This window comes from Scomber japonicus, chromosome 22, assembly GCF_027409825.1.
Source record: "Scomber japonicus isolate fScoJap1 chromosome 22, fScoJap1.pri, whole genome shotgun sequence".
Lineage (NCBI taxonomy): Eukaryota > Metazoa > Chordata > Actinopteri > Scombriformes > Scombridae > Scomber > Scomber japonicus.
The window spans coordinates 18,721,102-18,735,561 of NC_070599.1; the positions used below are offsets into that span (position 1 = coordinate 18,721,102).

General features: G+C 39.3%; 3 protein-coding genes across 4 annotated transcripts in view; 2 read left to right on the plus strand and 1 right to left on the minus strand.

Moving 5' to 3' along the window:
• The window catches only part of LOC128383510 (basement membrane-specific heparan sulfate proteoglycan core protein-like), a 333,871-nt gene that overhangs the window by 221,587 nt on the left and 97,824 nt on the right, over positions 1 to 14,460 (plus strand). The window lies entirely within an intron of this gene.
• LOC128383954 (myeloid-associated differentiation marker homolog) lies at positions 674 to 4,185 on the plus strand. Of its 2 annotated transcripts, none has more exons than XM_053343542.1 (2): positions 674 to 785; positions 2,629 to 4,185. In XM_053343542.1, exon 2 carries the CDS (start codon positions 2,765 to 2,767, stop codon positions 3,614 to 3,616), a length of 852 nt encoding a protein of 283 aa, XP_053199517.1. In that variant the 5' UTR covers positions 674 to 785; positions 2,629 to 2,764; the 3' UTR covers positions 3,617 to 4,185. The 2 variants fall into 2 exon arrangements, with proteins under 2 accessions (XP_053199517.1, XP_053199518.1); XM_053343543.1 differs by having other exon boundaries at positions 735 to 790.
• Positions 6,803 to 9,530, minus strand: LOC128383945 (GTPase IMAP family member 7-like). The gene is made up of 3 exons (XM_053343532.1): positions 9,503 to 9,530; positions 8,569 to 8,629; positions 6,803 to 8,051 (listed from the first exon to the last, which is right to left on the minus strand). Exons 1-3 carry the CDS (start codon positions 9,503 to 9,505, stop codon positions 6,952 to 6,954), a joined length of 1,164 nt encoding a protein of 387 aa, XP_053199507.1. The 5' UTR covers positions 9,506 to 9,530; the 3' UTR covers positions 6,803 to 6,951.

The window sequence follows — 14,460 nt, forward strand, 5'->3', positions numbered from 1 at the left end:
CTGATCCACCATCATGTCCTCAAAGATCACGCACACAGCAGCGCCCCCAGCTGGCTGGACTGCAGTACTGCAAGTGCTGCCTCTGCAATCTCGATGCCACAGGTTGGGGATACAGGCTACAGTTTTATCTTGAAAGTACATACTACAAACAACATGCAGCATTAAGAGAACTAGAAACATTGTAGAAGAATATCTATAAGTGAAAAAAAGGGAAAAACGCTCCAACCTTGGGTCCAAACCAAACATCAATATGCCCCTAAACCTTTTTGTTTGGTGCTGTATTTAAAAAAAAAAAAACATTTTAGACAATAGGCCTGTAATGTAACCTTTCTATGCAGACCATAACATCGACATTTCCATCTCTTCAAACACCCCGTAACATGTAAGTAAGTGATTATTCTCAGTAGCCTATTAATTTGTTCTTGTTGCATTTTGAAGTAGACCTTAGAAAAAAGTTCACACGGGATTATTAAGGGAAGAAGTGGTTGTGAAGCAATTAAAAAGTCTACTCGAAATATCTTTCCTGGTTTGCAATCAATAGGTCGGATCGGAATTTGACTCAGACTTCTGTTATTTTAACTGACGCAATATGAGATATTGCGATGACCTTACTGAGGCTTGGGGAGCGTTTCATTACTTTACCAAATATGGCAACTTCTGGGCGTGGGATCTTTTGCTGTGAGGTACTAGTGGATGAGAGAGCAGATGCGCCGCCAAGTACGCACGATGTTTCAGGAACTTTAAGCCTTCAAAAACATGAAAGATACTTTCGAGCCAAGCAATCGGTAAGGTTAATCTTCAGGCTGTCATTTTTCCTCTCTTAGATAGATAATGCAGAAGTTTTTAAGCAAGTGTTTGTCATGGTCTATTTTTGGCACAGAGACAATGGCACAGCGCAGGGCGCGGTATGTCCGCTATTTGTAACGGTATCGTTAATGTAAACCTCTTTCTCACAAACTTCATATCTCAATAGAAACTCATATTGTGTTTGTTTTACGAAATATAACATAAAAGAGTGGTCGTATCTCGTATGGTAGCATTAAATGCTGCCACGTCTTCTTTCAGCTTTGACTGTTGGTTATAGAGTGATTTAAAAAAGCTTTCTCCATCTAGACCATAATTTAATGCAGGTATAAAACGAGAAATTGTCACATTTAAGCTACAACAGTTGCGCACATGCTTGTTTTTAAGTTGATAAAGAACCAAATCTAAGGTATGCATGGTATGTGTAGTTACAAACCGAAAAAAACAGCCCCAAGTGTGGTTTCCTTTCAGCGCTGAGGGTAAAAGGCCAAATACACCACAGAACCACACCTTTCTCGCTATGTTTCAGCAGCTATGTTTTTTATAGCTCAGCCATGATCTGACACACCTTTCAGTAATGAAAGCATGAACAGTACATAATAGATTTCAGCAGAAAACCTAAAGGTAATGGATCAAATCTTGTATTATATTAGAGGTTTTTGTATCATCCACTGAGATCTCAGTTGAAAGAGCAAACTCCAGCTTCATTCGTTTTGTATCTGACATTGATTGAGTGCTCATTTGGTATTGTTAGTCTGGGTTCCTGTGGACGTGCTCATTAGCTCCCCAGAGCTGCTTCCTGATTGAGTCATTGCACAGAACAGGAAGTAGTAGTATTGGAGTTAATGGTTGCAACACTTATTAAATTAGGCTTTGTATGGGCAGAAAACGGAAGCACATCTCTCTCCAGCAATGATGTTTCCATTAAAGATGCACCATGTCTGGACCTGTACAGTAGCAGTCATGGCCTTTCTGTTGCATCTGCACTCACAACACATTAGGACATTAGAGTAATATATTAAACTCAGAAATCCAAAAAAACAACAACCCTGCAACAGCACTGCATGTTGTGGATGGCAGTGTTGAGCTCTCTGAGGCAAATCTGTGAATCTGTGATTTTTGCTGTATTATTTTAAGCTACACACATAAGATTTAATGCTGCAACTATTGCAGTTTAGACACTAGAGGGCATCAATGTAAAACAGCTTAGTTCCATTTTAGTCTGGGGGACTTTCCAAGCCCTTGAGGCTTAAAAGCATGACAACTTCCATTTCCTGTATAATGCACGTACCCTGCACAGGTTACAGCTTGAGTGGCCTACTCAAGTTCCTTACACGTTCCACAGTCTTTACACAACTTTGATTTCAGCCCGGACATGCCATTTAGAGATTAACAACTTTGTATGAATTTAATTAGAGCTTTGGTGTTGCAATTTCTCACCATTTGACTTTATAGTTTTGTTGTTTAAGTAGATAATCATTCATGACCTTTCAGGGTTTCATTTCCTCAATTCATCAGACCTTAATCAGCCCATAGACACAAAACCTTGTCAGTAATATTGAGCAGAAATATCTAAAACTCATGTAGCACATTTTTGACAGTAACTCAGACAACAATTATGAAAGGACAATTGGCATTTTTACATCATGGGCTTTTAAGACATCATTAAGTTAGGGCTACAGTATTTTACAAATCAGAATAAAATGACATTTGTACATATGAAGGAAAGCCCCCCTGTTTTTGTGTTTCATTAAGATACAAACACACATCATCACTTCACCAAATGTTGCTTTAATTTCACTCTTTTTTATTATCTCTCTGCAGAATACATGACAAACATCAACAGAGCACCTGACAAGCAGCCAGCACAAGATCTCTCATTTAGTAAAAAACACTCATCTTAATCCTCGCTGGACTACAGAGATCCCTTTCAGCTCCTGACTGTCTGTGATATCCCATCATGCCACTACTTGTGTTTCATACTTCCCAGCTGTTGTGGGTGCGTTTAGCTGCCCTGGTGTTCACCTGCGTGGCGTTCAGTGTTGCAGCACATGGAGCCAACCTTCCCCATGGAGGCATGGCCGACTGGTGCATTTTCTGCTGGGCATTCAGCTTCGCCTGCACCCTGCTGGTCCTGCTGGTGGAGCAGTTCGGCCTCCAGGCCCGCATCCCAGTGTCCTGGACCAACTTCCCCATCACTATCGCCTGCTATGCCGCCCTCCTCTGCCTCTCTGCCTCTATCATCTTCCCAGTTTACTTCATCAAGGACCAGCAGCGCTACGGTGAAACTCGTGACTATCGCATCGCTTCCACCGTCTTCTCCTGCCTGGCTGCGGTAGCCTATATGGGGGAGGTGAGCTTGTCTAAAGCAAGGCCAGGGGAGGTCACAGGCTATATGGCTACAGCTCCAGGCCTGTTAAAGGTGTGCCAGACCTTTGTAGCCTGTGTAATTTTCATGCTGGTCAGCAGCCCTGCGCCATCATATGACCATCATGCAGCACTCAAGTGGTGCATGGCAGTGTACTGCATCTGCTTCATCCTTTCCATGGCTGTGGTGGTGCTGTGTGTAGGCGAGTGCACTGGCTGTCTCCCCATCCCATTCTCCAAGTTCCTGTCAGGGTACGCCCTCCTGGCAGTTATCATGTACCTGACTGCTACCATCATCTGGCCAGTGTTCCAGTTTGACAAACAGTACCAACGTAGAGGCAACAATACAAACCTGATCGCAGTGGCAGTGCTCACTGCGCTCAACTTCCTGCTTTACCTTGCGGACCTGGCCTACACTGCCAGGCTGGTGTTTGTCACTGTGTAAGAAGAAAGGGAATGAAGAAGGGAGACATATTGAGTAATGAAGAACAGAAAAAAAGCTAAGAGCTTGAATGGCTTTGTATTTCTGACAAAATACACATGAATATTCCCTTCTCAAAATGCTCGCTTGCAGTATGTATGTTAATGTATGTAAAGTGCCTAGATATCTGCAATGACAATATTTAACCTCAAATGTGAGTTTACCTTTATTAATGTCACGAAATATCAGAACATGAAATATTTTACATGATGGTGTGACAAAATCAAAGTAAGCATGTAACGCTGTTAGAGTCCAATGAAGTCAAAGACACTGGAACACAAGAGAACAGCAGGAGAAACGTATTTACTGTATCTGAGACACACAAGAACTCTTCAGTTACTGATGAGGAAGCGTTGTGTGCAATACATGAACACTTTGATTTCATCACAACCTAAAACAAAGATTTCTTCATTGTCCTTATTGTCTTCTATTTTTAAGGTTTTGGGAAAAAATATTGTAGTCCTCTTTTGTCTTGATAACAAAGTATCAGTATTGAAAGATTTGAAATAATGTAATTTGAAGTTGAGTTTTGAATTTGAATTTAAGTTTTTAATTAAACCAATAAATATTTTGTTTGAAAGCACATGTGATCTGTGATTTCACAATGCAGATAAAAAGACAATTACAACATGGCATAATTGCTCCATCTTAAAAGCTTTATAGAAACTTAGTATAGAATACTTGCAGTTATGTTGTAGATCGAGGCAACTGTCAGTCTGCACCTTTTTTATTTACTGACACAGTTCACTGAGAGATAAGATTCTCTTATCCATCAAAAAGCACACCATACAATAATGTCATAGTAACCACACATTTTTCTTTCAAACCTTGTACCTAAATTATTCTAAAATGTTCCCTTCAACTACACATAAAACAGCTTATTAATGGTAAACTTTGGATATAATCAAAATGTGGGAGATTTGCATGGTTTGACTTTCTGAAAATAAGAGAAGCCACAGCAAAAGCAGCAGCAACTGGTTAGTATTAAAAATAGTCAGGCACATCTTCTGTAACCACTATTGTAAAAGAAAGAGAAACTGATATGGTTGCCACTTTTAAAATCCTCACTGTGATGTGTTGCACTTGCATTGGTTTTTCAGGTAAGGAACAGTCCATTAATCTCTAGTCCACAGGGGAGCAGCATATTTACAATTATTTCTTATACATATAGCAACATAATTTTATATATTTCATGTCTTAACATCATAATGATCCCTTTTACTTCAAAGCTTGAGACAGTTGCTTACCTTTCCTTACCTGAAGTCCGTCCTCGTAACACATCCAATAAATAAGCGTAAAAGAGAAACAGTCTCACACAGGCTGTCTCGTCATTATAATTGCGACTCTGCAGTTATTCCTTTTTAACAACATGGACAGTGGGTTAAATCTTTTCACTTATACACTCCTGTCCTGGACAAAACAAGAGACAAAAAAATGTATGTGCAATTTATTGAAAACTACATTTAAACTCAAACAGGCTGTGTTAAGACCATAGCCTTAAAAAGTCAAAATCTGCACTAAAATCTGGCTTAAATTAATTAAATTTTTTCTCTTCAGAGAATAATACTTTCTTCCACCTTTAAATGTCCCATGTCCCCAAATGGGCAAGTTTGTGGCATGAGAGGAGACGTGTTCTTTGAAGATGTTTTTTGTTCTTTAAGCCCTTCTCTCGCAGATGCTGTCTTATGGTTATTGGGCTACAGTCATATACAGTATTAGTGGCATTGCCTGAACATTCCTGCTCACAGGCTGAGACTCTGACATGTGATGAACAATGACCATAAATATTTATGTTACCTGTTTCACCTCTATACTGTGAGCAGGATAATGGTGTACCTAACTTCTTACCACAGACCAGTGTCACCAGGTTTGATTTTGTGTGAGAAACAACATGAAATATTTATTTATACTTACAATGTACAGTATACAGTATTTTTCACTCATGATATGTAAAATATACACTACAAAAAACACATTCTCAATGTCAGGGAGATTGTAGTCTGTAATCTTGGTAAAAAGAATCTTGATCTTTATTTTCAGAGAAGAGAAGAGATCAAGTATTTCTTAAAAACATTAACTTGACATGATATCTTCTTCTTCCCATCCCTGAGCTGTTCTTGGAACAGACAGATATCCTCATATTCTTACCCTGGCCTTAGCATAACCATTTTGATGTTATAGCTACACTGCAACTCCTCTTTAATACCATTTTCACTCAAGTGTTGCATTCATGATCAGTTTCACCTCAGCTAAAATTGTTCTTGAGAGAAAGTAAGTACATCTTGATTGTGTGACATTGAAATCTGCAAATTAAACATTAATGCACAATGTTTAACTCCAGAAAAATGTAGGTAACGTAGGTAAAGATACTGGTATAACTTAAGGCAAATAATATTGACATTGCAAACATTTATCAAAGTCAAACATTTTGTATAATTATTCACGTCAATGACTTTTCTGCATTGCAGTATATCTACTCATGCTTTTATTAGCTTGAGTGTAATTCACAGTATGACTCAGGCTGTCTGAGGACCTGGGGTGAAAAAAGTATACATGGTACAGCGGGCCCCCATCAGCAGAGAACAATGATGCATGTTTGATAAAAGGGCACAAATTAAGTTTTTCATGATATAAGTTGATTGATAAAAACAATGTACTCTTAAAATAATTAGTTTGCAAACTCCTCTGCAATTAAATACAGTGGGCAGCATTTTAAATGTTTATTTCTCAATGTTGTAAAACAAACATTTTGAGAATTAGATGTGTTGAACAGTCTTGTCAGGAATGCAAGAAGCAATATTGGTGGGAATAAAGGATTGTTGTCTTGGTGATGACTTTGTGACTGTTACTGACCTCATTTTGGCCAATTAGGATGACTCCGAATGGAAAACAGCCAAAGATCTGAGAGCATTCCTTCTCCATATCTGGTTATAAGTCTTGATCATCTTCAGTTTTTACAATGATCACTCAACTGATGCATATATAAAAATATACATCTTCTCTCAAGAACTCTTTATAAATATTTCAGAAATAAAAAAATTGAGGGTCATTTTATTTTTATGGTTTGACATCTAGTTTCCACGAGCAACATTTTTGAAACAATAAATCAATGTCATTGCCCGATATTATAATTCCTATATTTAGCGCTTTTAAAAGGTCAAATGTTTGCTGTTTTTGTAAGATTAGCTGGAAAAAGAAGACTACAGTGACTTGCATTTGTGTCCCTCTCTTGCCTGAATTTTTGATCCAAGTTGTACACAGAGTGTATGTGACTAATTCCTATTCGGTAGATATTTCAACTATGTGTGAGAAGTGGCGCATTTTCCTAACTTTTTGTTGTTTTTTACTATTTGAAGTGTTTGTTTACCTATGTCACAAAAAGCCTTTACTGTGCTCTTTGCTGCCTCCCCTGGTGAGTCTGCATGATCAGCTACATGATATCCTATACAACCTCCTACTACTGCTCCTGCTACGGCACCAACTCCTGCACCTATGCTTAATCCAGTTGTTACTACTGGTGCCCCTCCTGCTGCTCGCATTGCAAGCTTTGCTACTCCTGCTGCTGTTGGCATTGTTCTCATAGCCGTGACAACTGACATAATCATTATGGGCACACCAAGCATAGCTCCTAGCAATACTCCTGTTGCAGTACTTGCCAGTCTGGTCTGAAAGTTATGAAAAACGCTAACTTTAGCCTGCTCTCTGATCTCTTGATCTGACATTTCTTTTGATAAGAGTCTAATTCTCTTCTCCTCATGCTGCATTTCTTCCTCCACTGCTTGCAGCATTTTATTGGTGTAGCAGTCTCCATTGTTTTCCATCACCATCTTCTCTATGGTATTGAGTAACTCTGCCACCTGGAACTTGTTGCTCCTGTATTCATCAGGTTGGTTGTTGTTCCAGTATTTATTATCAAAGACGTGGCACCGACCGCCACACTCATTCACCAGATGACTCAGATCCCTATTCTGACTGACAAACTCCTTAATTGTCTTCCCTTTAGGGAGCTGGGCACCATGAGTGAAGACTACTACAGCAAATTTTAGAGCATCTTCTGTGAAAGACTGGCGTATTTTTGCAATGACATCTTTCTCTTGCTCTGTGAATTTATCCACTTTGAGCAAAATAAGAAAAGCATGAGGCCCGGGAGCGCACTCTGTGATGCACTTCATTATCTCAGGCTTAACTTCGTCCTCTTTCCGTTCTACATCAAAGAACCCAGGTGTGTCAATTAAAGTGATACTTCTCCCATTGACATATCTTGTTTCTGCTATACATTGTTTTGTTCCAGAGTTGGGAGAATCATTTGGTTCAAACAGTTCCTCTCCAAGTATGGTGTTGGCTAGGTGGCTTTTCCCTGTTCCAGTTTTTCCCAGGAGGACGATCCTCTTTGTTGACACTAGAAGAAAATATGACTCTGGTAAATGCATTTGTCTCTTTGCTCTTTGCTCTCTTTAGCTATTAGCTTTCAGATGTGGATTTCTTTTTGGACAAAGCCAGTACATGGAGGCTTAGATAAAGAACTCCTAAATGATCAAATGAAGATACTTTCAGGCAAATAAATACAACAGTGAAGAAAAGTTAACGGCTAAATTGGTTGGAAAACTCGAATATTTAATAAACACAGTTGTATGACATATTTGTCTATAATGTGAATTAGTCAGTACAACTGTCATACATTTTCTAAAATCAGTTAAATTGTCCACTACAACAATCTTCTATTATATTCACGCAAACAACAAATGCTTTTTTTGCTGACACTTCACAGTATTATCTCACCAAATGTCACTTTTCAGAAATATGTAACAGATTGGCTTAAAACTTGTCCATTTCTTCTCCACTTTTTTGCTTAGTTATCAGAAGGCATCATTGGACTGAATTCCAAGTCTTTGCTGTTATATGAAATCTATACCAACCTTGGTCTGATTGGTGAACATCTTCTGAGCGTTTTGAAATCTCCTGGAAGCACTTGAAGGCCTGCGGACACAAAAAAAATACAGGCCTCAATACCAAAATCCAGAGTATGTTATTATTAGCAGAATTTGGTTAATAATGTGAACATTTTTTTTCAAACTGTGACATTTGTAAAACAGTATTAAACACACTAAATTAATAGCACCAGTTATCTTTAGTGAAGACATGTGGAACTCTGCAAAATGTTATTCATGACAGACAGCTGACTAAGGCCTTTGCTGCACTGCTGTTTCACTAAAATAACAAACAACAGATTTTCTCCTACGTATTTAAACTATAGGTTCACAATTTTATAAGTATCATTTAAAACAACAGTCAGTTGCCCAAATGAATATTGACACGTGTTTCTTGCTGTAATCATTCCTCCTGTTCATACTGGATATTAACATATCCCTTCATGACACACTTTCAATATACAGTTGAGAAAACGTGTCTAAACTTGACTGGTACTGTAAATGATAAGGGCCAAAAGCCACAGTTGTCATTTTGAGCAAAAATTGATTTCAAAGCTGATCTGAAGATAATGAGTCACATAAAGTGTAATTGAATTTCATATTCACTTCAAATCAACTTTTAATTGTATTGATGCAGGGTTGGAGGACTGTGACTGGTAGATTGAAGGTGCATTATGAAGGGATCTCTTAATGGTCGGTATGAACAAGAGGAATGGTGACAACAAGAAACACAAGTGTCATCTGGACAGTGGATTGTTGTTTAAGGACAGACATGTAATTAATGTGATTTTTTCATTTAAGTTTGAGCCAACCTTAAACCTACTGTACACACCTACTGCACTTGGATTTTGATTCAAAGTCTTTGAATCCATGAATATCATTTGGAATAGTTTGTGTCTCTAATACAGTGCATTTGTATTACCATGATAGACTCTTGGTCATCAGAGTGGATGACGATGCGGACCAGGAACGGTGTTTTGCTGGCTCTGTTCAGTTTAAAAGCATCAATTTCCTCCTTTAGAACCTGGGCGACCACACTCTCAGGAAAACGCAGGGCAATGCCAGATCCAAGTACAGGGAAAGCAACAGAATGAAATCCCCTGTTTTCACAAGATGTCAGGGTTTCTTTGATGGCCAGTCTCAGAACCTGGGAAAAGTCAGAAATAGGACTTAACTTAATCACCCCCTTAGATTAGAAAGGAGAAAGGAGTATGATTTAGAATTTACTAATTTGATGTAGATATGACAGTATTGTAACACACAAAACCCACACTGGGGACACCTGAATGCACACACACTCATATACACATATGTATCTATTTAACAGACTATTTCACCTCGACTGCTGTCCCATTTGGGTCATTACCCCAAGGAAACAGGTTGAGGAAGATCACTGCTTTGGATGGAAGTGCAGGCAAATCCTCCACCATGACTGTGTCACCAGGCAGCAATTCTTCTGTAGCTTCTTCTTCAAACCTTGAAGCCAGCTGAACTCCAACCGTTGTGAACAAAGCATTTCCAATACGTGTAGAGAGAGGATTGTGGCCGTACATAGGAGAAACCAGAGCATCAACCTACGAAAAGAGCAGGAGAGGTGGTGGGGTTTAAATATTTGTTTGCTTTTTTATTTGTGCAAATATGTTTCCCCAATATAATCACTGACACAATATGACAATCTCTAGTATAAACAGGTTTGAACAATTTTCTTATCACCTCAGCTGAGTTTCTCACCTCCTGGCTCTCAATGGTTCCCTGAACAACCTCTACATGGACACTCTCTCCAGCACCTCCAGCAGTGGCTCCACTTCCTGTGTCTTGGGCAGCAAAGTCCATTGGGAAACTTTTAACTTTGAGAAATCTGTCACATGCTTCTTGCATGGCCCTAACCACCTTTTCCCTGGTATCTATCAGGATGATTCTGCTCAGACTTCGCCCTCCCTGACTACCAAACTCTTTAACAACTGTAACAATAGCCTCTGAGCACACACTGACAGGAACACCGAATATCCCTGAGCTGATACAGGGCATGGCTATTGACTTTAACTCCAAAATTTCTGCTAAATTAAGAGCAGACTTGACAGTTTTTTCCAGTAAGACCATTTCTTTGCCGCCTGATTTTCCACCAACAGGCCCAACCGCATGCAGCAGTTTCTTGCAGTTTAAGTTCCCCCCTGTCGTCACTACCACATCACCTATAGGAATTTTCCCAGTCTGTTTTACTATCGCACTACTCTCCTTCTGCACCTCAGGGCCGCCTGCTTTACTCAGTGCAGCAGCCACCCCTCCACAGTGGTCAAGATCCTCATTGGCAGCGTTCACCAGGGCATCAGCATCCTGTTTGGTGATGTCACCCTGACATACCAGCACCTGGAGCCCATCATGAAGGCAGTAGCTGGCAAATATTGTGCTTTCTTCACTCAAACTCAAAGATGCCAAATTCTGTACATCTTTGTAATAAAGGTCCTCAAACTGAGAATCTCCCTCTACAGCATCAAGCTGGGTTAATTTCCTCACTAAAACCCTCCCCTCATCTGGGTAAAGCTGAGCAGAGCATGCCACAGAGGAAAGTTTTTCCTCTAGTTCTCTCCCAGCCTTGGGACTTTCCTTTAGGTAATGAAGGAGATGAGCATCAAAATGTAGTTCATATTCTTCACCACTTGATGGAGGAGTTGAGGCAGGAATGTGTTGATGGCTCTGTGTTTCAAAAAGATGTCCTCTTAATAATGACAACAGTTTATTCTCATTCCCCCTCCACAACGCAAAGCCCATATTCCAAATCTGATAATAAATTCACACATACAGCATTAATGATGCTGCAAACATTGTGCTAACCTGAGCTGGAGTTGTAAAGTTCTGGCTTGGAGTTGAGGTGGATTTGGGAGAGGAGGAGAGAGGTTCCGGGCTGCCTCGGACAGTGAACACCAGTGGACCATCTCCAAGCCTCACTGAATGCTGGGACCTCTGCAGAACTGCTTGCTGGTCTAAGACAGAAAAAGCAGCTGAGATTCTTGATTTGACTCTTTTTCTCTCTTTTTTTCTTACATTTGTCATACCTACCGTATTATTTTCTGTCATAGTGTGCACCACAATACAATACTTCATCATGAGTCATAAGATCCTGCTTTGTTGTGTGTCATGTAGTCAGGTGACCAGGTATTCAGCTTTTTTTATTTTTATTTTACATCAAGTGATGTCAATAAATTCAAATCAGTTGTTGCAGGAAATTAAATGATTTTTACCTGGTCTTTTGCAGCGGATCATTATTGTTACATTCCTTTGAAATGATCTCATCTGATAACAACAGTGTTTTCCTTTTTGTAATCATTCCTCTTGCTCCTGACCTCCTAATGCACTTACAATGCAAGTGATGGGGCATAAAATCCACAAGCCTTGTTTTCAACAAAAATGTATTTCATGTTTATTCTGAGTATAATATGAGCAGTCTGAATTAGTCAGACTTATTGGTTTTTAAAAAAGTACCTCTTTATGGCTCAACTGACAGTGTTTTCATGTTTAGATGCAGTAGAAGTACTGCAACTAATAGAGGAAATTTGGCTCTAAAGGGACTAACTTTAAAGGTATTGACTTTGGATAGCTGAAGGCTCATTAACTTATATGAGCCTATAAAAGGAGTACTGTGGATTTTGTCCTCTTTACTGACATTGCAAGTGCATTACGCAGGGATGCATGATGTAATGATGATGAATGACTATAGCAAAACAAACAAACAAAAAAGTACCAATATTCCTTTGGGGACTTGATTTTGGTTTAAGACAGACTTAACAAAACAAAAAAAGTAAAACGAAAACTCTATCAGCACTGTTTGGAGGTATGTTTCACTTTCTCAGGAAACCCCAAAATACTGTTGGCAATGAATGTTTTAATAGAAATACACACCAGGAAAGTCTGCTATCGGTGGTAACAAAATGTCAACAATTTTAGACCTGGTCCTCCACTTGTTTACACAATAAACAAAATAATAAAGGCGTGAATATATTGTGCGTCAAGTGTCCTACCTTTCTGATATTTAAAATCTATCTTGTAAACGTCATCATTCACTCTTATCAGTGATCCACAGTCGCCTCCACCTGATTTGCGGTGAATACGGAAATACTTCTCAATCTTCTTTTCCTGCTCTGCGGGCAAGCTGCGGCAGTCGAAGAAAACGGGAAACTTGTTCAAATCACCCATCGTCCTCTTGTGAAAAGATGGGTTAAGCTAAACATTTACGGTATCCAGTTTGAGGAGCGCAGTGTACCTGCTTTCATCTGCAAAGGGAGCTGCACACTGAGTGACGACAGAAGAGGTAAGTCAGTCTCACGGTAGTTGGGTTGGGTTGGAGGTGGAAAGTCCAAACTAACAGGGAACTTTGTACATCTGTGAGGCAGCAGTCACGTTTCTATGTATCTCATGACTGACAACAACAGTAACAGGACTTTTTAATAAAAATTAATAACATTGTCAGAATATAAATAGCTGCAAGTAATAAAACAGTAGTCTATGATGGTCGGGAAGTGCAAAACAAAATATTACAAAAATGTGAAACACTTTTACAAAGTTTGAGACAAATTTACATTTTAGAAAACAAATTAACAAGACGCCAAACAGTTTTACAAGCGCTGAGACAAATTTACAAATATGACTGAATCCTTCTGAAAGGAAAAGTACCAAATACCGGATGTGACGTGAAGTGATAAAATGAGCGCCGACAGGTGTGTAACAGTCTGGTACCAGTACACCATTACAATATACTAAGAGCCATGGCCCTAGTCAAATTTACAGAGAGCAGAGGAGCAAAACAATATAAATATGGACAATGCATCTCATCTTCCTACCACTATCATGGCTGTATTATCAGAGCTGGATACCAGACTGAAAATGGCTGAAAATTCATGGATGTGGCGTTTGGGTGTTTGACTACTGTTTTGGGTTGTCTGCTGTCTAGGAGCTTTATTCCATTTCACATTGCTGCTGTCTGCCACTACCTGAATCCAAACAACTCCATCTCTATTAAGAAAAGGCATTTCTTGATTGTAAATTTTTCTATGTCCAAGAATATGTGGCTGAGCATATTTAATATGAATCCATCTTTCTTAAAACAGTGTGCATATGTTTGTGTGTGTGTGTGTGTGTGTGTGTGTGTGTGTGTGTGTGTGTGTGTAATACCTCACTTAATGCTAAGTGTGAACCATTGATGTTTTGTGGGTGTGACCATTTGCATGCAGGTATGAGGAAACTGTATTCACTTTGACATTAAAGTGAAAGAAAATAAAGGCACTTCAGAGCACACTGTTCACTCAGGAGGCAGGACGACATCCGGAGAAGTGACATACAAAATTGACCCATAAGTTTGGGTAAAATGGAAGAATACCAACATCCATTATTCTTTCAAGCTAGAGAGCTAACAGATAGAGAGAAGGAAAAGATCAGGAGACACTTCCAGAAAAAACGATGTGGTGGCGGTGATTGTGGAATGATTGAAAGGGTTGGGGACAATGCCTATAAAATCTGCTTTAAGGAAAAAGAAGGTAAGGCATGACAACAGGTGTAGAATTTATTTTCCAGTTTGAGCTTGATGAAGGCTTTTCTTGAGACTTTATTGTGTTTTACAGACCAGGAAAGGGTTTTGCAGAGAGAGCTTCACACTATCTCACTTCCTTCCGGGGAGCTTCATCTGACTGTGAGCCGAACCTATTCACCTCAGACTCTTAAACGTACTGATCAGCCATCGAGTAGTCATACACAGGTGAGTTAACAGGGTGCTATCGACCATTGTTATGGTCTTGTCAAACTGGTTTGAAGGAATTTCCCAGCAGTCTTTTTAAAGTTTTTTTATGACATATTTTTTATTTATAGAATATCGACTGTAGTAATCAAATG